General features: G+C 40.1%; 1 protein-coding gene across 3 annotated transcripts; it reads left to right on the plus strand.

Annotated features, from left to right (window-relative positions):
* Window positions 1-2: 2 nt before the first annotated feature.
* Window positions 3-20,443, plus strand: MFAP3 (microfibril associated protein 3). 3 transcript variants are annotated; one of them, XM_023550896.2, is made up of 3 exons: window positions 3-86; window positions 12,587-13,050; window positions 17,724-20,443. In XM_023550896.2, the coding sequence occupies exons 2-3, from the start codon at window positions 12,756-12,758 to the stop codon at window positions 18,515-18,517; spliced, it is 1,089 nt and encodes a 362-aa protein (XP_023406664.1). In that variant the 5' UTR covers window positions 3-86; window positions 12,587-12,755; the 3' UTR covers window positions 18,518-20,443. The 3 variants fall into 3 exon arrangements, with proteins under 3 accessions (XP_023406664.1, XP_064134685.1, XP_064134688.1); XM_064278615.1 differs by lacking the exon at window positions 3-86 and adding an exon at window positions 93-378; XM_064278618.1 differs by lacking the exons at window positions 3-86; window positions 12,587-13,050 and adding an exon at window positions 13,067-15,735.
* The last annotated feature ends 1,679 nt before the right edge of the window (window positions 20,444-22,122 follow it).

Consider the following 22,122-nt stretch of genomic DNA (forward strand, 5'->3'; position numbering starts at 1 on the left):
CGTCCGCGCAGACGCAGCCTCGCCTGCCCGAGAGCACTTCCGGGTCGAGTCTCCGACCCAGCCGGAAGGAGCTCGGCGACGATCAGGTGAGTGCGGCTTCGGTCTGCTGGCACCGAGGCTTGGTTCCAAGGCCGGCGGTGGGGTCAGCTGTGAAGAAGGCTGAGATACCCGCTGCCCTTTTGAAGATGTGGCCTGGGTCGCAGGGGCTAAGTCTTCGGACGTTTACTTAGCGCCAGTTACTTGCCGGGCAGTACCCTGGGCATTGGGGACACTGGTGAGCTACCAAGGCAAAGACCCTGCTCTCCAGAAGCTGACATTCTGGTGGGGCAAGGCCGAACATAAACAACTCAACAAACAAACAGCATTATCAAGATGGTAGTAAGTGCTTTTGAGAAAATTAAACAGGGTAATTAATGCGACCTAATGAAGTGTTTTGTTTTTTAATGAAGTGAGGAAGTAAGTCACAGGAAGATCTGTAGAAGAGCATTTCGAGCAGAGGAAACAGCAATGCAAAAGCCATATAGTGGGAACAATTTAGAAAGATCAAGAAAAAAAGAAAAAGGCCATTATGGATGGAACAGTAAGGGCAAGGTGAGAATGGAGGGAGATGAGGCAAGAGACTTAGGTAATGGCCAAATCCTGTACGCCCTATGAGCTGAGAGAAAGAGTTTGACTTTTGTTTGGAAAGCAATGAAAAATCATTGAAGAATTTTGTTTTAGTTATCTAGTGCTGCTGTAACAGAAATATCACAGGTACATGGCTTTAACAAAGAGAAATTTATTCACAGTTTAGGAGGCTCGATGTCTGAATTCAGGGTGTCAGCTCCAGGGGAAGGCTTTCTCTCTCTGTCAGCTCTCGGGGGAGGTCTTTGTCATCAATCTTCTCTGGTCGAGGAGCTTCTCAGCTCAGGGACCCCAGGTCCAAAGGACACACTAGTCTCCTGGCTCTTGTTTCTTGGTAGTATGAGATCCTCCTGTCTCTCTGCTTGCTTCTCTCTTTTATATCTCAGAAGAGATTGGCTTAAAACACAATCTTGCAGGTTGAGTCATGCTCCATTAACATAACTGCCCCTAAGCCAAACATCATAGAGATAGGATTTTACAACACATTGGAAAATCATATCAATGACAAAATGGTGAACAATCATGCTGGGAATCATGGCTAAGCCAAATTGACACACATATTTTTGGGGGGACACAGATCAATCCATAACAGTTTCTAAGCAGAAGAAGGAGGAGCCCTGGTGGTGCTGTGTTTAAGCACTCAGCTGCTAACAGAAGGATGGGTCACTTGAGCCCACCAGCCACTCCATGGAAGAAAAGACCTGGTGATCTGCTTCTGTAAAGATTACAGCCTTGGAAACCCTATGGGACAGTTTTGCAATGTCGTATACAGTTACTATGAGCTGGTGTCAACTCCAGGGCACACACCAATAAGCAGAAGAATGACATGCTCTGATTTATGATTTTAAGGTAACTCCAGACCCCTTATCAGAAAGATGCATTTCTTCAGTTGTCTGTGAGCAGTGGGAATGCATAAAACCCATACTGACAGAGCCAGAAAGGCATTAGAGACACCTTTGTTGTACAGATGTGAAAAATCTGAGTCCCAGAGAGAGGAAGGAACATGGGAACTTATCCTTTTAAGAGCCCAGGTCTTCTCATGCTGCCGTATGATGCCTTCAGGATTATCATTTTGATGTACAAATAAAATAATTGTCACTTTCTAAAATCCCTCAGAGAATTTCCATTACTTTTGAAGGGTAGTTCTCTAAATTTAGGTGCATCAACTTGTTAAAAATGCCTAATCCAAAAAAAAGCAATAAAATTAAGAGTATAAAATGGATAATTTCCTCTGATTTCTGTTGTAATGGAAGGTGTGGGGCACCGGTGGCACAATGGTTAAGCATTCAGCTGCTAACCAAAAGGTTGGCAGTTTGAATCCACCAGCTGCTCCTTGGAAATCCTATGGGGCAATTCCACCTTCTCCTATAGGGTAGCTATGAGTTGGAATTGACTCAACGGCAACATGCTTGGGGCTTTTTTGGTTTAATGGAAGGTGCATAAAAATTGGGACTTATGTATGGAATCTTGGTAAGCCACTTAACTGTCTTAATTTTCTCATTTTTAAAGTGCAGCTAACAATAATTATAGCAGCAGGTCTCAAACATTTTGAACTTAGGATCCCTTTACACTTTTAAAACTTGTTGAGAACCTCCAATGTAGGTTATATATATTATATTTACCATTTTTTGAAAACAAAACTGAGAACTTTTAAAAAATAATTACTAATTCATTTATAAATTATAACAAATTTATTACCCAGTGCCGTCGAGTCGATTCCAACTCATAGCGACCCTAGAGGACATTTTTATGAAGAATATTTTCCAAAACAGAAATAATTCTTGGGAAGAATGGCAGTGGAGCCCTGGTGACAGTGGTTAAGAGCTCGACTGCTAACCAAAAGATCGGCAGTTCAAATCCACCAGCAGCTCCTTGGAAGCCCTATGGGACAGTTTTACTGTGTCCTATAGGATTGCTATGAGTTGGAATCAACTCAGCGGCAGCAGGTTTGGTTTGGAGAAGAATGGCATTATTTTACATTTTTACAAATCTCTTTAATGTCTGGCTTAATGTTCTCATGTCTACTTCTATATTCTTTTTCTTGCACTATCACTCATGATGTAAAACTTCAAAATGTTGAATGAGAATGACCGTGAAAAAGGCAAACGATACCCTAGTATTACTATGAAGATAACCAAAACCAAACCAAACCCAGTGCCATCAAGTCGATTCCGACTCATAGCGACCCTACAGGACAGAGTAGAACTGCCCCATAGAGTTTCCAAGGAGTGCCTGGCAGATTCGAACTGCTGACCCTTTAGTTAGCAGCCGTAGCACTTAACCACTGTGCCACCAGGGTTTCCACTATGAAAATAGTCTTGAAAAAGTCTCAGGGAGCCCTCAGGGCTTTGTGCACCACACTTGGCAAATTGCTGAACTATAATACTGTCATGACAATCAGAAGAAATATGGACTTGATTTGTAAGTCATTAAAACTGGATGAATGATAAAAATGCAGATGCCCAGGCCTCTCTCCTACAGATGCTAAATCAGTAAGTCTGAGTGGACCCAAGAAATCTGTGTCTTTAACAAGCACCACAGATTGATTTGATGTAGGTAGTCCAAAATTTATAGTTTGAGAAAACCAGTCGTAGATCAAATTCTCCAATCTAGTGTCCTGCCTACTAAAATTTAAAAAGCTGTGTTGCATTACTTTATATCACTCCATCAGCAGTTTCAAAGCTTCAGCTACACTTTTCACCATAAAGTCCTGGTTCTAGTTGTTCCTTTTGCCTGAGACTCCAGTCTGCAAAGTTTAAATTAGTAAGAAGAAAAAAGTTGGCAGCAGGCACCTATCAAGTTGATGAGTGTCTGAATTCAAAATGTTGAGGACTTGCCACAAGCTGTGGCCCTATGCCAAGGACAGAAGATTTTTAGACACTGTCAGTTTACAATCTTTTGAACAGATAGATGACTGATACAGGAGGAAAACTGTGATAAGTCCTAGAATACCCTCAGTGTACTAGGGGGCTGATAGAGCAAAGAAACTCATCCAAAATTAACAGTGTGGGGGTGAGAGTGTAGGTGAGAAGGCTTCTTGAATAAGTGAAATTAAAGTTGAATGTTGTAGACCAAAAAAAGATGTAGAGAGGGTAGTATTTCCAGAGGAAGACACTGGTTGGTAGAGGCAGTAAGCTTCAAGCAAAAGGAGCAACTGGAACCAGAACTTTAGGAACGGTAATGATAGTGTCCAGATGAGGTCCTGGCTGATTAGTTACAGAAGTGCAACTAAAGGCCAGATTTGACTCCCTCAGCAAGCAATTCACGCACATCTAGTTCATCTGTTCTACCACCTGAATCTGTTCCTGGAGGATTTATCTCATGGATAGTAGGAAGTCACGAAAAGATTTTAAAGTTGCCGTGACGTGCTTGGATTTGCATTTAGGACCAATTCCAAGAGCATATCTGTGATATGTTAGAGGGGTAGGATTGGAATTAGACTCATTTAGAAATTGAAAGGATAGTGTGGTACCATTAGAAACGAGGATGGTGAGACTTTGTCTTGCATATTTTAGACATATTATCAGGAGGGACCAGTCCCTGGAGAAGGACATCATGCTTGGTAAAGTAGAAGGTCAGCAAAAAAGAGGAAGGCCCTCAATGAAATTGATTGACACAATGGCTGCAAGGATGGGCTGAAGCATAGCAACAATTATGAGGACGGCGTAAGACTGGGCATTGTTTCGTTCTGTTGTACATAGGGTCGCTGTGGGTCACAGCTGAACTTGATGGCACCTAACAACAGCAACAGATGGTAGCCAGGTGAGATAAAAGGACTGTGACTTACGGCAGGGCTGTTGTTGTGTGCCATCGAGCCAATTCCGACTCATAGTGACCCTATATGACAGAGTAGAACCGCCCCATAGGGTTTCCTAGGGTGTAACCTTTAGGAGCTGATCGCCAGATCTTACCTCCCATGAAACAACTTGCGGGGTCAAACCACCAGCCTTTCGGGTTAGCTATCACTTAACCATTGCATCACTAGGGCTCCTTAAGGCAGGGATAAAAAAAAAAAATTTTTTTTTTTTTAGTAGAGCTTAATTAAAAAACGTTTTCTAGGAGGTAGACTAATAATAACAATAGCGTGCATTTCTGTATCACCCCCATTGGCTCATCCAGTCCTCACATCTACCCTGTGAGGTGGTTACTATTCAACAGGTAGGAAAATTAAGGCATAGCAAGCACGTGATCTCACACAGAAATGGGATCAGGCACTGCGCTCCAGAGCCCAGGTTCCTAACCACCAAACCATGATGATTGTGTGATTCTGATTTTGCAAAACAGGAAAAATGGTTTTGACTACCATCTAAGCTATGCAGGTGCTGGACAAGTAGATCTGAGGGCAAGAATGACGAGTTTTGTTTTAGTCATACTGAGTTTGAGATACTCGGAGATGTTTCAGATTATAAAGAAAAAAAAAAAACTTGAGTGAGGAGATCACAAATCTAAGTCTGTTACATTGATGTCTTTATCATTTATATCCAGTAGGATAAAAATCACAGGTATAACTGAAATAACCCTGAGTAAAGGAAAGCTCCAATAAAGGTAAATACAGAAGATGTTTTTCACTGGGCCAGAAAATACACTGAAGCTTGAGCTGAGACTGCCCAAATGCCAGTTAAGAGGTACATGATGCTCCAAGATACTGATGGGAGCATAAGGACCATTTTAATTAGAAACTTTTAAGAAAATGGCCCTGAAAATGGTGATATCTGTTTGAGTATTACTAACCTGTTTTTATATTACAGATCTGTATCATAATGTTTGCATCTAAGCGGAAAAGTTTTCTGTTTGTTCTTTGCAAAGGAGAAGGAGTGCTACTTGCCTTTTCTCCCCCTTGCCTGTTCAGAATGCCACTTTGACCGTTTATGTGCTGGGTGTGTGGGAGCGCCTCCATTTTCCAAGTGTGATAGTACAGGCAGAGACAAGTGGATGAGCTGTAAATACAGCCTGGAACACGTTTAATTATGGAGAATGAAGCAATTAATATTTGAGTGTAATTGGTGCAAAAAAACAGTACCATCTGGGCATTAGTTCCCCACCCCCATCCCCCCTCTTTGAGTTCTTCCCGAGCTATTTCTGCAAACAGCAATTTCCTCAGCCAGCTTAATGTTGAGCCACCAGAACTGCAGTCAGCCACATTACTTCCTTATTTACTTCTGTTGAGAATTGGCACAGAATGGAAATACTCCTTCTCTCAGAAGTTGGCAGGAACGGCAGTAAGGCAGTCTGTTAGGGATGACAGCTATAGGCTCTTTTCTTTCTTTTTTTAAATAATTTAGTCAATATTCAGAATGATTCTTTAGGGTAAAATCATCTGCATTTTTGATTATTCATGATCCTAGCAAAGCTTACATTCTATTCTCCCTAAAAGATGAAAAAGGAGTTCCATTAAACTTGAGTATAACTTACCTGTTATTAATGTCAAAGAAAGGTAATATGAAATTCTTCTGAGTAACTTCATCTGCAAGCATAGCATCGCCCTTTTTAACTATTTACAGGAAAGTGGCACTTCGATTCTCCTTCTCAAAAGCTATTCTTTTGCTACCAACGTCAGTTGCTGCATTGAAAATAGCAGGCATGAAATTATTATAGCAAGTCCCAAACTTAAAAATGAATTGTGTTCCAAAAATTTGTAAATTTCTCATTTCTCTTTTGCATTCACAGCACAATTATACTTCTCAGCACTTCTCACTCTGTCTTATATATATTTAGATGTTTCTGCCCTTGCTTTCCAGGATGGTTTGTAAACTCCTGAGAATCTGGGACAGTGTCCTGTTCACCTGAGCATCCCTTGCAGTACCTGGTATATCACCTTGTGCATGAAGGGCCCTGATTTACCTGAGCTGTTTTAAAGTCATTAGGCCAGAAAGAGTAAAATCCTCATAGTTTTTGTTGCAAATAGTAGAAACCCACTTAAACTGACTTAAGCAAAAGGAGATGTAGTGTAAGGAGATATGTCAGGGGCATCCTTGATCTCAGGAGCAGTTTGTTCTGTCACTCTATTCTCTGCTTCTCTTAATCTTCTTGGACACAGGCCTTTGCTAGCGTTTTCTCTCACAACTGCTCAACAGCCTTATTCACAAGGGGTTGTCTCTTAGTAACTTAGTAGCTCAGATCAGGAGTCCTTTGTGTTTAGGATGCCCATGGAATGAGTATGAAGTGGCTGGGCTCAGCCTGCCTCAATTGACTAGACATAAAAGGATGCTACAGGATGCGTCGCTCTTCCGCATGAAATCAGGCTACTTCTGCCACCCTTGATCTAAGAGCAGTTGAAGGGTGTTCATTGTGTTTTTCTAGACCCTGTCTTATAGGTTTCTCTAAACTTCTAGTGGTTAGCTGTGCTGTGCACAGAACAGAAGCCACAAGTCTTGGCCACAGAGGCAGTACGCTTGCCACATTCCAGTGTATAAGGAAGAGAGGAGCTGGAGATCGCTGGCAAGGACTGCCGGGTAGTAACAGTGATAGCCACAGTTCAGTTATTTCTGCCCTTTTTTTCCCTACCTAGCCATCTTCCCACCCGCTTTCTTGCTTGTGCATTCAGTCTTCATTTTTGTGATTTTAATTTTAAATAAAATTAAGTAAAGATGTTTATGTTTTTTCAAAAAAATTATATTGGAGCTAGGAAGTAGGATGTTGTGAAGAGGCAGGGCAGCATGTGTGAGTCTCTGTCTTATTCTGTTCCACTTCCCCCTCCTCTCTTTTTTCTCTCCCCCACCGCCATCTCTGTTGTCGTTTCTTTCTGCTTCTTGTATGTGGCTCACACCTGGCTGCCTCAGCCTCCTAGATGTCCTCTTAAATGTCCATTAATCCACAAGTGTCTCAATTCCAAATTGCAAGGACAACAATTCGGATTAGCTGAGACAGCAAATGGGTTGGCTTCCTCCTGGACCCGAGAAGATAGAGGCAAGGCTCTAAAAGGCAGACATAGGCTGGGTAGATCCCAAGAAAGATTCCCTACCAAAAACTCAGGACACAGAAAAATAATGTAACAGATTATGGGTACTTATTTAATCCATATTATAACAGAATATATATTTGCAATGAAAAAGAAAACTGTGAAATTTAAAATTAAAGATTGGAATTACATAATGGTATCTCCCCTCCCCCGAGCATTTTAAATGATTGCATGGTAGTCTGAGTAGAAGTGTTTTTTATCTTAAATAGTGGTTTAACTATCAGGTGTAGACATTAGCACAGTATCCGAAAGAACCATCAACAACAGTAATAACGTCAACGTACTCAGTGATTACTGTTGCGAGACTCTGTGCTTCACGTGTACTGTCTCATTCAGACCTCAGATAATCCTCTGAGGATGTGAGTTGTGCCACTGAGTTGATTCTGACTCACAGTGACACTGCAGGACAGAGTAAAACTGACCCATAGGGTTTCTTAGGCTTTAATCTTTATAGGAACAGATCTCGAGGTCTTTTCTCCTGTGGAACCGCTGGTGGGCTCAAACTGCTGACCTTTCAGTTAGCAAGCTGAGTGCTTAACCATTTTGCCACCAGGGCTCCTTCCTGTTACTTCCCCCATTTTAAAGATGAGGGGACTGAGTCAGAATAAATCATTAACAAAAGTTGCAAGGTGTGGTGCAATGGATCACTTTTGTGTGGCCTTTCTAGGCATGGTCTTGTAACTCCCACCCAAGTGATTGGGCGGGACTATGTGATAGGGTAATTGTGGCCCACCAAAGGGATTGGTCAGTTTTGTCATCCTGCTGGGTTTGAAATGAGCCATCCCAGAGGTGGGAGAGGGAGGATCCTACCGCCACCAAGGAAGAGCAGCCAGGAGCCAGCACATCCTTTGGACCCCAGATCCCTGTGCTGAGAACCTCCTGGAACCAGGAGACAAACAGAAAGCTGTTAACACTGAAGGCAGTAAGAAACCGAGGCAGAGACCCTGCAGCAGGAGATGACGTGGTGGGCTTCTTGGCCCACAGAGAGAAAGCTGAATAAATGCCTTTGGGCAGAGGCCCAGGGCCAGGGAGAGGCATGCCTGTGACCACAGCTGGGAAGAGGCTGCTGTGAGGGAAGAACTGTATCCTGAGTGTTCCTCAGCCAAACTTGTAACTGTTACTTCCCTAATAAACCCCATAATCCAGAGTATTATCTTTGAGTTCTGTGTGGCCATTGCAATGAATTATCGAACCCGGCAGAGAAGTAGAGTGCTATGGAAGGGATGGTTGGTGTCAGAATTGGTAAAGACGGCAGAGGGAGAGGGCATGTCTGACCCCCGCCTTACGGGAAGCAGCCCTGGACTGTTGATCTTGAGTCTCCTTACCCCCTGTGAAGTTGGAGGGACTTAGACTCTGCTCCCATGCTGTGTTTTTTTGTTTTTATTTTTTACAAAAGGCTGGTTAGAGGCAGAATCAGGATTTGAATCCAGGAAATCTAACTCCAGAGTCGGTACTATGAACCTCTCTGCCAATGCATTTATCAGAGGCCTACAATGACACTGTTCTAGAATAATCTGAATACACAGTGGAATGTAACTGATTAGTCCTCTCTTATTGGATCTGTCAAACAGTTGAACCACCATTAGGCAAGTTGTTGCAAAGGAAACTAGGAACTGTATCAGTGGTCCCCGGGTGCCAATCCACAGACTCACTTCCAGAATCACCCAGGGAGCTAATGAAAGGCCATAAATTCCAAGGCTGAAACCCAGAGGCTCTGATTCACTGAATCAGAGGTGGCGACCCAGGAATCTGCATTTGTAACAAGCTGTCCAGGTGATTGTGATATTCAACCTGGTTTGGAAGCTCTGGAATTGGTGATCTTTTATTCCCATTCATATCTTCTAGGACAATATGGTAAATGGAAACTTAGGGGGCTAGGGGCTCATTTGAAGAGTGCCTTTAGGTAGATACCTTTAAGATCTTTTGAAGTTGTTAGCATTGGAGCTTTTTGTCTCAGAGAAGATAATAGGTGCTCAGTAATTGCATGTTGCTTTGAATAATTATGATCCCTTTTGCATAACATTCCTCGCTTTACAAAGCTCCATCACATACTTTATCAAATTTAAACTAATCTTCATCTATAAATATACATCAAGCAAATGCTGGTTATGAGGAATAACAATAAAAATGTAGTGCCTGTGCTTAAGGGGCTCGTAGGTGAGAATGAATATACTGTCTACCAGTATAGCGCAATATACCAGAGCCAAATGACTAGTGTAGGTGGTGAGGGCTGTGGAAGGTCAGGGGAAGCCATTTAGTATCCAGAGGTGTACCCTGGATCCATGTGGGAAAAAGAGCCAGGCCCTGAAAGGAGGGTGGGCTTGGGCTCAGAGAAGCTGCATAAAGCAGGGATTCCAGGGACACTGCTCATGTGGAGGCTGTTCATGCTTCCATATCTCCTACATCTCCTGCCAGGGAGAGTAAGTCCTTTTCTTCTCTTGTTTCCTATTTCTTCCACCTTTGCTCCCTCAATACTGTGGGGACATCTCTATCCCCACAAGTGATCTGTACTACTCCTGAGCTTCTCATTTCTTTGACCTCTTTATTTTGAACAAGAATCTTCACTCAGTTTACACTCCTACTCTGATTTGAAAGCCCACCTGCAATTCTGCTGTTGGCCTGTAAAAGAGAGCCGGTCTCCACCTCAAAGCCTTTATCAGGCAGCAGTACCTCTAGAAGTTAATAACACTGCTTTGTTTTTGTGTACAGTTACCTTTATCCAATGAAGGGGTATAAAGCTTATCTTTAAAAATAAATGATTGTGAGTAAATTGATCTAAAGAAAAAGAATAAGTGAATAATAATATGGTACATCCCCACTGCTCTCAAGTTGATTCCAACTCATAGCGACCCTATAGGACAGAGTAGAACTGCCCCACAGGGCTTCTAAGGAACAGCTAATAGATTCAAACCTTTTGGTTAGCAGCCAAGCTCTTAACCACTGTGCAACCAGGACTTCTAAAATGGCACATAAATATAGCAAAAAACAAAACATGACAGTAGAAGGAATAAATAAAGCTTGGGAAACACTGACTTAGATGAACCCACCAAACCAAAAGAAAACCAAACCAGTTGCCATCAAGTCAATTCCGACTTACAGGACCCTGTAGGACAGAGTAGAACTGACCCATGGGGTTTCCAAGGAGCAGCTGGTAGATATGAACTGCTGACCTTTTGGCTAGCAGCCATAGCTCTTAACCGCTATACCCCCAGGGCTCCACATAAACCATTTATCCAAGGCCTGGGGAAGGGGGAAAAGCAGGAAAAATAACCTGGAGCACTTTTCCAGCACATTCATATCCTATCACCACTGAGAACCACTAGTCTAGAATAAAGGACAGAATCGTGTCCACCAATTGTTGTACATCTTATAGTGAAAAGGAACTCAGGAACTTACACATATCAAGCCCGTAGCAGAGTGCCTGGCTTATGGTAGTCATTCAGCAAATGTTATTTTCATTGTTTCCACCCCCTACCCCGTCCTGAAAAGAGAAACTAGGTTCTCCTACTAACTTACAGCATTTTCTTAAGGAACAAGTCATTGTGAAGTGAGTAGGTTAAATAACATCATTTCTGAACTCCCTCCAGTGCTCAAATTCTTTGTTTCCTTTAGTGTCATTTTCGTGGGGTTTGGGGAAGAAATGGAGATAAATATGTGTTTGATTTATCATGTATGACCAGAGTTCTTTGTTTTACTCTAAATAGTCCATCCTTAAATTTTAAAGATTTAGAAAATTATTTACTGTCATCATTCAAACATCCTTTCAAGGACTAGTGAAAATTAAATAACATTTAGAACTTATTGTAATTCAGACTTTGAGGAACTTAATGAGAAAATATAATGATCCATTGCTTTTTACGTTCTATGATTAAGCAGCCTTCGTGTAAGTATAAGGGAGAGTAAATGCCATTTCCAAAACTAATTATCTTGGGCCTTGATTAGAAATAAAACTAGGCATTTCATCCCATATTTTATAGAAATAGACGTTGAAAATTTTCTTTGAGAGTCAGTGATTTAAAAGGGGGATCACATCACCAGGAAGATGGTCAAAATCTCATAGACTCTTACACTGGGATGTTATTTTGCATTTTATTCATGATACTTTGCCCCCTTTAAGTTTGTCTGACAATCTTCCCCTGTGGGTTTATAATCACATTTCTACCAACTAGATACTTAAGATGTCATTTCCTTCAGTAGCTGACTTTACAGACTTTGAGCTGGAATTTGGTATTCTTACAAACTGTTAGATATACTGTGTTTTCTCTCTTGGTATTGAAGAAACTATTAAAGGAAAATTCTTTTTACTAACATTCTTGCCAAGAGGGGGGTTCTGTAGTCTCAGGAGTTGATAATTTTATATATATATATATATATATATATATATAGCAATAAGTGCAATTTTTTTTCTAATGTTGAAACAAAAACAAAAGAACTATCTCCAGTGTCCTTGCATTATTTATATCTGATATATCCATGTACTTGAATACTCAAATTTTGAGCTGCACGGTTATGATTATGATGTACCAGTTGATTTACATTATTGATATAACAACAGATGGTAATGGTACAGGTTGAAATACAGGATCGTTAAGCTAAATATTTTAGCCTGCGTTGGCGCCCTGTTGCATAGAATTTGTCAGAGTGAAATAGAATCACAGCAGTTCAGAACTGGAAGAGCCCTTAGAGATTGTCTCATCCAGTCCCTCATTTGACAAATGAGAAAACAGAGGCCCAGAGAGAATGCTACTTGCTAAGGTCATACAACTAGTTAGTAGCAAAGCTAGGACCAGGATCTAGGTCTGCCATTGCCTTATTAAGTGCTGTTTCCCCGTTCTTATTTGAGATTTTTAAGCGGTATTTTCTCTATATCGCTTTTCATTCAGCTCCCTGACGTCAGCATCCACTATCCTAATCAATTTCACATCTGTTCATTTCTAAATCATACACGCTTTCACCCCATTATGAGTCTTGGTTGGTTAAATTTTCTATCTGGCTTTCTTTTAGGTTGGTCTCCACTCACATCTTTTAATATTCGAGACTTCAAAGTACAGCTGGATCTACCACTTTTTCAGAAAACTTCAATATCAAACAATAAATTTGCCACTGTGATCTTGTTATAGTACAGAAACTTTTGAGTTTTCCAAGTCCAAACAAGATTTTCTCACATTTTCCCATGAAGCCACATTGTTGCTTATTCACTTTGGTGGTAAGTGTTATTGTGCCAGCTGCTTTTGTTTTGGAAGATGCAGGCTCCAACCAAACGGCCCCACTGGAAGCAAATCACAGTTCTTCCAACGCATCGTTTCCGCCGAGCTTTGAACTCTCAGCATGTTCCCATTCAGGTGATGATGTCATCATAGCCAAAGAGGGAGCTAATATTTCAATCGAGTGTCTTCTCACAGTTAGCTATCATCAAGATGTCCGTTGGTGCAACTCAAGAGGACAGCAACTGGGTGATAGAGGCAGAGGTAACTTGTTTTTGTTGTTGTGTGCCATCAAGTTGATTCCAACTAATAGCGACCCTATAGAACAGAATAAAACTGCCCCACAGGGTTTCCGAGGCTGAAATCTTTACTGGAGCAGATCTCCAGATGTTTTCTCCTGAGGAGTGGCTGGTGGGTTCAGACACCAATCTTTTGGTTAGCAGCTGAGCACTTAACAGTTGCAGTACCAGGGCTCCTTGAGTTAACTGTGCTAGGATATAATTAATCAAGGTTATTCATTTCCTGCTAATGGTGTCTTCTTGGTTTCACGGTGTATTCAGTAAGAACTCTCAAAGATGAGGTACCAAGATGAAGAGTTAAAACCTTTAAAAGTCATGGAGTAGCAAACCTATCAGAAAAAGCAAAACAATTTTAATTCCTTGCCAGAAGAAGAAAAATATAAAGAATAGTTATAAATAAAAAAGGTATTCACATGTTGACAGTGAGCTGTTTTCCCTCCTTTTTGTGAGTTGGTTTCCTTCTTCACTGAAGGTAGACTACATCAGAGCTGCTGCATACAGCAGGGCAAGCTGTGCACTGCTCACTTGCAGTAGCACCATTCACTAGACCACAGTGTGAATGGCGCAGTATGGTGGCCCTGTGACAATACAGCGGGAAGTGTTTGGGTTAGACTTAGGTAAATTGTCATAATTAAAAAAAATTTGTTCTGAAACGCGTTACTACAAATGTTGGAGAAAATCCAGGATGTTTTTAAAATGAGAGATTAATGCAGAAAACTCTGAGCCCTTCTGAGAATTGGAAGAACATGGAGGAGGAGCTCCATAGGCCCTTCTAGCTATTTTTTTCTATTCTACGCCTTACTTTATTTAAAAACAGGAGAGCTACTCTTCAAAGTCACACAAACTTAACTGTAATGTGACCAGGGTCTACTTCCTGACAGGTTTTTATTTAATTTTTCTATTTGTGGACCTGTAAACACAATGAACCCACACTATTTCCTTACCCAGTATTTTGTTAGATATGTTTAATGAGTACTTTTGAGTTATAACACCTCAAAAAGAAATCACCATGAAAAGCCAGTGGGATGAAGATTAAATTCTGCGATCCCCACAAGCTACACTTTCAGAAAAGGCCCCCTTATCTTTTTTTGTTAGAAAGATAGTCTAACCTCCTGAAATATAAAGGATTTTTAGCTGTTTTATTAGGATGGAAAACAGAAAAGGAAGCAAATGGTATTCCCTTTGGAAATATACACTAAACATTTTAGTCTTCTGCAAAGAGAATAACTGGTTACCAAGAGATTGAAGAGTTAGAGTTGTTAGAACAGAATAAGAATTGCTGCAAACTGGCATAAGTTTAAGTAACTCCAGAATAAAGAAGCCAAAGACAAATAAAAGATCTCTCTAAAGCTCAATTAAAATACTAAATTCTTATTTAATCTGAATTTTGCTATTGGGTCCAAGATAGAGCCTTCTGAAATTTTTTCCTTAGGGATAATTTTCACTTCACTGTCCAATAAAGGGAAACCCTGGTGGTGTAGTGGTTAAATGCTACAGCTGCTAACCAAAAGATAGCAGTTTGAATCCACCAGGCGCTCCTTGGAAACTATGGGGCAGTTCTACTCTGTCCTATAGGATCGCTACCCAACGCAGTAGACATACGACTATTGAGCACTTGAAATGTTGATAGTACAAACTGAGATGGGCAGTAAGTATGTAAAATACACACTGAATTCAAAGCTTTAGTATGGAAAAAATATATTTTAAAAACTCATTGATAATCTTTTTATATTGACTACATGTTGTTTTAGTGAGTTGAGTACATGTTGAGATGATATTTTTTAAATATTGGGTTAAATAAAATATGTTATTAAAATTAATTCCACCTGTTTCTTTTTACTTTTTCTAAATATGTCTATTAGAAAATTTTGTTAAGTCCATGACTTACTTTTTTGGCTCCCATTGTATTTCTAATGGACAGCACTATTTTAGAACGTCACCTCTTCCCTTTTGCACAAAACTAGTTAAGGTTGAGTCTGAATTGTTCATCTAGCTCCTGTGTAGCTGGGGTTTCTTCATTGTCCCTAGGCAAGTGCATTCCAAAGCATTGGTTCTCAAACAGTTTGTGACTTTTATGATTGATACAATGCTTAAGAAGTATCAGTCACAGTGCAGATTTCCAGGCACCCCACGAAAGTTTCTGCTTCAGGAGTCCATATCTATAACAAGCGCTCTGGATAATTCTTCTGAAGTTAGCCTTTGATCCCACTTTGAGAAACACTGCTCTGAAGAAACAGCATTGAAATGATAATGAGTTTCTTCTTCCATGCACTTGTCAGTGAATCTACAAACTAGTTGTCAAAACAGTTTGAGAAGGTAGGCTGAACAAAACTATCCAGCTTGCTTGTCTTTTCCTCTCCTCCTTTATTCCTATCTGCCCTCTTTGCCCTTCCACAATGCTTACAGCCCTGTTTTCCCATCCACTCACTCACTCACCCGATGAACCACTATTGAGGTCCCTGGGTGGCGCAAACAGTTTGCGATCAACTACTAACCTAAAGGCTGGGGGTTCGAACCCACCCAGTGGTGCCTCAGAAGAAAGGCCTGATGATCTGCTTCTGTGAAGATTTTAGCCAAGCAAATCCCATGGAGTAACTCTACTCTGTAAAACATGCGGTTGCCATGAGTCGAATGGATTCAACAGCAACAGGTATTGTCGACTTAGACTACCCCTGTCTTTCTTCCTTATCTCATCCAGGCCTCCTTTTCAAGCACCCTCCTCTTCTCCTCAGACATTCGTTCACCTAACTATATCACTGTTCTAATACCGTTTTTGACATCTGTATATGTGTCTCGGAATGAAATGGATTAGCAAAGACCAAGCTAAATCCGTGGTTCCCATCAGCTAGTTAAAAATACAGACCTATTGAATCAGAATCTCTGGAGTAGTGCCCAGAATGTATATTTTGAACATGATTTGGGTTTCCACATTTGGGACCCACTGAACTAGACTCATCTAGACTCATCTCTCTGGCTCTAGAATATCTTGACCAAACACAACTAAAATTTGAATTATTCAATCAATGGGATTGGTATAGACAGCTGATATATAAACAAAGCTGCAGGCTAGGACGAGATCAGCCAAATGGAATGGCAGTTTCATTTTCCTATTTGTCTTTACTTTGAAAACCACTAACATCTATCATTGATGCTTTCAGCAGCAGCTCTGGAAAATTGTATTAGATTTTATGAATCTCAAGTGAGAAGAGTTTAAAGAGCATGTCAGTCTAGTATAAGGTTCATAAATCTTGAGCTATTATCAGCAAGCAAGCTAGAGAGTTTAGGTAGTAGTTGTACAGTGGTTGATAATGGGAGCCTGTGAAGTTTATAATACCTTGGATCATAGGGTATCCTTTTCATAGTTCCCAAGTTCATAGAACAGAAGCATATGGAATAATGGCTGTATTCATACTACATATTATCTTTCTCTTTTTTGCATTAGCGAAGTGATGGTTCTTAAATATAAAGCATTTAAATGAATTTTGATGATGATAAAAATGGCGAAAATCCAGAGTTGTTATTAATGTACATGCCACTGAAATAATCCAGAACCATAGAATCTCAAGGACGAAAGAGATTTTGAAGATTAGGCACTGGAGTGATACTTAACAAGCAGTCACCCTTTCTCCCCAGAGACACCAGCTATAGTCATAAAAACTCACTCACACCCCAGGTTAGCCCATCCATCTCATCTTTGAATGAATTCCATGTTAAAGCACAGAGTACTTTGGGAAATTACCACAAAGGAGAGAATTGTGCAGACAGAGCCAAGTTATTGAAGGATGTTGAGTCAAGGAAGTGGCCAATGCACTTTGCTTTTTATACCCTTGTACACTATTGTATACGTGTTTCCCGAATGGGAGAGGCGCAGCATGTCTTAGGCTTTACACAGAAGCATAGATATCTTAATGGCAACTTTATTCTCTTTGTTAAGCTGTTCATTTACCCTGACTTCTGAGACACATCTTTTGGCGTTTGCTTTAGTTACTCTTGCCAGAAAATCAAGATCGTCATCAACAAGTCTTTCCTAGCAAAACAAATTAACATGTGCAAGGCATGCCAGATTAGCCACTTAGTAATTGAAAAGATGCGTTAAATTGCTAGGTTTTTTTTTTTTTTGTAATAACTTTTGTTTTTTATTAATGTAAGTTTATTGTGGAAAGTTAACCAATACAGCTAAATAAAAAGAAGAAAATAAAAATTACTCCTGTCACCCCAGAAATAACCATTGTTTTTCATTTTCGATGCATGTCCTGCTAGTGTATGAAAGTATATAGGTAGAGATGGTGGCATAGACACACACATGTACATATAAACATTTTTATAAAGGTTAGTCCTACAGTCATTATTTTCACCGAAAGGGTTTTTATATCTAGGAGTAAAAAGGTAGCTATGATGATCATTAGTGTCAGGAAGGAAGATCTTGATTTCCTTTTTAAGTTCCAGGCTAGTTAAATTCTGACTCAGAACATTACAATCTGCCCTTTCTTACATGATTTAAACAAATAGTAAATCCTAACAGATGAGTTAAATTTAAAGTACTTTCATGAAGAGGTGGAATATTGATCAGACAATTGGCATTTTTAGTAACAGTATTCTTTATGCTATAATTTTTTTAAATTTCTGTTGGCTTATCAGGTGGAAAATGGTTGGTTTCTGATAACTTCCTGAATATCACCAGCGTAGCCTTTGATGACCGTGGGCTCTATACGTGTTTCGTCACCTCTCCAACTCATGCCTCCTATTCTGTCACCCTACGTGTTATCTTCACCTCGGGAGACATGAGTGTCTACTACATGATTGTTTGCTTGATTGCCTTTACAATCACGCTCATCTTGAATGTCACAAGGCTGTGCATGATGAGTAGCCATCTTCGCAAGACTGAGAAAGCCATCAATGAATTCTTCAGAACTGAAGGAGCTGAGAAACTTCAGAAAGCCTTTGAGATTGCAAAACGCATTCCCATCATCACCTCAGCCAAGACCCTGGAGCTTGCCAAAGTCACACAATTTAAGACCATGGAATTTGCTCGTTACATCGAAGAACTGGCAAGAAGTGTTCCTCTGCCACCTCTTATTCTAAACTGCCGGGCCTTTGTTGAGGAGATGTTTGAAGCTGTGCGAGTGGATGACCCTGATGACATGGGAGAAAGAATTAAAGAGAGACCTGCCTTGGATGCTCAAGGTGGCATCTATGTCATTAACCCAGAGATGGGGCGGAGTAATTCACCAGGAGGAGATTCAGATGATGGTTCTCTGAATGAGCAAGGCCAGGAGATAGCGGTTCAGGTCTCTGTCCATCTTCAGTCAGAGACTAAAAGTATTGATACTGATTCTCAAGACAGCAGCCATTTCAGCCCATCTGACAATGTGGGATCTGCTGAATCTAACTCTAACTACAAAGATGGAGCATATGAAAACTGCCAGCTGTGAACCATGCCAGTACCTACAAAAAAGACAACTCTCAGAAAAGGAACTTGTTTTTAGGGAATAACAATTTTACCAAATAATGACTAGGGTTTTCTCCCTTGTTGACAGAACATCAGAACATGAATTGCCAAAATCATTGTAAAAATGCAGCGTTTTTCCTATCTGATATCTATCTCAGTCATTTCCCCCAAGGCTGAGTAAATGATCCCCCACCCCTTTGCTGTCAAGTCAATTCCGACTCATAGTGACCGTATAGGACTGGGGAGAACTGCCCCGTGGAGTTCCCAAGGAGAGCCTGGTGGATTCAAACTGCCAACCTTTTGGTTAGCAGCCGTAGCTCTTAACCACTATGCCACCAGGGTTTCCAGAGTAAATGATAAAATAGGCATTAAGATTTAACGGAGCCTGAGAGAGAAACAAGATGCGAAAAGTACCAAATTAGGAGTCCCATGGCTTCTCTTCTAGTCATGATTCTTTCATTGGTTAGGTCTGACAGCTCTCTTGAGGCCTCATTTTCCCATCAGTAAAATGGAGGATTTGCATTAGATGATATCTAAATTGTTTCTGACACTCTAACTTCTTCAGCACATCTCAAGTAAACCCTGCCTGAGACTTTAAGTCCCCTTTTATAGAAGGGACCAAGCTGAGACTTTTCTGTGATTTAGATATCCGTACCAGTACCATAATGGGTAAATGTATGTGCGTTTTTCAGCTGTTTTGTCTTATGGAGCATTCAGTTGTATGTGCACACATCAGAGAGCTAACTGCTCATTAGTAAACTACTTACCATGAGTAAATTGGTCCTATTTGAGGGTATATCATGTCTTTTTAACTTAATGAGGCATCATTTATCTAGTTCATTGAAGTTCATTCACTGATTTCCCAACTGGCCTCCCGAAGTTAGTAGTTTGTTCCTAAGAAATAATGTCTTCAATAACTTTAGAATAAGAAATGGTGTCAAATAAGAAACCAGTCTGTCTCTGGTAAATCATGGATTTTGGCATTTCTGCTAATACAATTTCTCAGGCTTTTCCTTTTTAAAAGTACTGGGCTCTACTAGTGGGCTGTGTGTTTGGGATCCCATCCCAGGGAAAAACCCAGACCTAGATTCCTCTTTAGACCCCTGCCTACACTCTTGCCCTTTGTGGTCTTAAATATGGTGCTCAAGGTTGCATGCCTCCATATCTTGTTTGGTTTATGGTTGTTGAGCTTGTTGTTATTTTTATGTACATCAGATTCAGGATTCTGAGGTAGGGATGCTTCTGTGGCCTTTCTGAGAAGTCACTACCTGAAATAAGATTAGATAATAGTATGTGACATGTTAACCCATTGGCGTCAAGTCGATTCCAGCTCATAGCGACCCTATAAAAGCATAGCGTTTGCCCCATAGGGTTTCCAAGGCTGTAGATATTTACAGAAGCAAACATCTGTGTCTTTCTCCCACAAAGCTGCTGGTGGGTTTGAACCGCTGACCTTCCAGTTAGCAACCAAGTACTTTAACCACTGTGCCACCATATATATAATCTAAACATAAAGAGGAAGGAAAATTATGGATGATGCCACCTGGTTCAACTGTGTATAATAAACACTTAAGATAGCATTTCTTGCCTGGCTGAGATCTGGTGTAATGGAGTTGTAAGTAACTCTTCAGAATAATTTCTTCAACTACAGGAAGCTTGGTGCCATATAATTTTAAGAACTTGGCAACGGAGCAACATTTGGTGCTTCAAGTTTCTTCATTTGGCTTCTAAGCATTGAAGCATTACTTGAACTAGAGGTTCCTAAGGGAAATATTCAGAGGAGATTTTATCAGGATTTTAATTTAAGGTTTTAAATGGAGGAAGGCAGGAAATTCAAAGTGTCATCTGGGAGAACTCATCCCTGCCTTTATCCAGGCCTATAAAAAAAAAAAAATTTTTTTTTTTTTTTATCAGAAGTAATACATCTGCTCTGGATAGCATGAATGAATCAATGTGCAGTTTTATCAGATGGCCTTACAGATATCTTCGTTATCTAGAGCTGCTGTAACAGAAATACCACAAATGGGTGGCTTTAACAAACAAATTTATTTTCTCACAGTTTAGGAGGCTAGAAGTCTGAATTCAGGATGCTGGCTCTAGGGGAAAGCTTTCTCTCCCGAACAGCTCTGGGAGAAGGTCCTTGTCTCTTCAGCTTGGTTCCTGGTTTCTTGGAGATCGCCATGTGGCTTGGCATCAGCCTTCCCCCATCTCTGCTCACTTGCTTGTTTAATACCTTTTATATCTCAAAAAAGATTGACTCAAAACACACCCTACCCTAATCCTACCTCATTAACATAACAAAAACAACCCGTTCCTAAATGGGATTATAACCACAGGCATAGAGGTTAGGATTTACAACACATATTTTGGGGGGACACAATTAAATCCATAACAACAGATAAAGATGATAATGCTGCCTTTTCTGTCTCTCAGGCTGTTTCCATGGAAACCTCCAGAGCCAAACAAAAGCTACCAATCATTTAGCTAAAGCTTGGCTTGGCTCATAGACCTGTTTCTTTAAGGAAAACTCTCTCACACATTGGGCTATGAGAGCAGAGGTTCTTGAACATACCTTAGATTACAGAATACATCTTTCCCTCAGCATTTCTCTTGAAAAAATTAAAATTAAAAAAAGAATAAAATCATTTGTCAATATCCCCTTAATATCTCTCAGATCTTCACATGGTACCTCCAGCCCCATCTCAGTATAGCAGGTTTGAGATCATCTTTTAGAATGTAGCTTATCACATTAAAGAGTATGGTTTTACTCCGTATTATTTTCATGGTGGAAATTAGTGTTCAGGACTCTAAGGTGGACATATTTAATGATCAAAGTCTTAGGAGATAGGACTTTTGAAAAATATAGGAAATACTGAAAAAAATTAGTTTGCAGAGTACTATATCATAATAAATATAACCTACTCCTATATATCCTTGATAAATTATAAAAACAACCGTGTCTTGGTTTGGGGGACAAAATGACCGGTTTACTTTTTCTATGTTTTGTGGGTTATGGTGCCGTTGATACAGGATTAGTAAGTCAAAACTTAATCAGAGTTGGTATTACTTTCTAAAGCTACTTTTTAAGAGGAAGGAAACCACACTTCATATTTTCTGTATTTAATCAAATACTCTTCATATATAACTAACAGCCGATATTATCTTTTTGTAAAATCCTTAACCTTTTGAACTTAAAATACAGCCTAAAGCCTTTTAATAATGACTGTGGTTTAATTATTCTTATGTCTCACTGGATTTTATACTTAGTGAAAAATACCTTTATCCAGCAAAATGTATTTGCAATAGTTCTGTCATCTCATTTATAAATTTTGTCTCATATTGTGATTTAATGAACCTTATTGTCCTTATGAAATGAAGTGGTAGCTTTGTGAAATATATTTATTTAAAAATCTCTATAGATTGCTTACCAGCTGAAATCAGGTAAACAGGCATCTTTTGAGCCAATATGCGACTTGAGTTTATCCGCAGTTTGATTATCCTTGAAGTTGCATCTGTTATGATGGCTTAATTCTTGAGTAAGGCCCAGGGAGCATTTATATTTCCTACCAACTTTTTTTTTTTTCAACT

Source organism: Loxodonta africana, chromosome 2 (genome assembly GCF_030014295.1).
Source record: "Loxodonta africana isolate mLoxAfr1 chromosome 2, mLoxAfr1.hap2, whole genome shotgun sequence".
Taxonomy (NCBI): domain Eukaryota; kingdom Metazoa; phylum Chordata; class Mammalia; order Proboscidea; family Elephantidae; genus Loxodonta; species Loxodonta africana.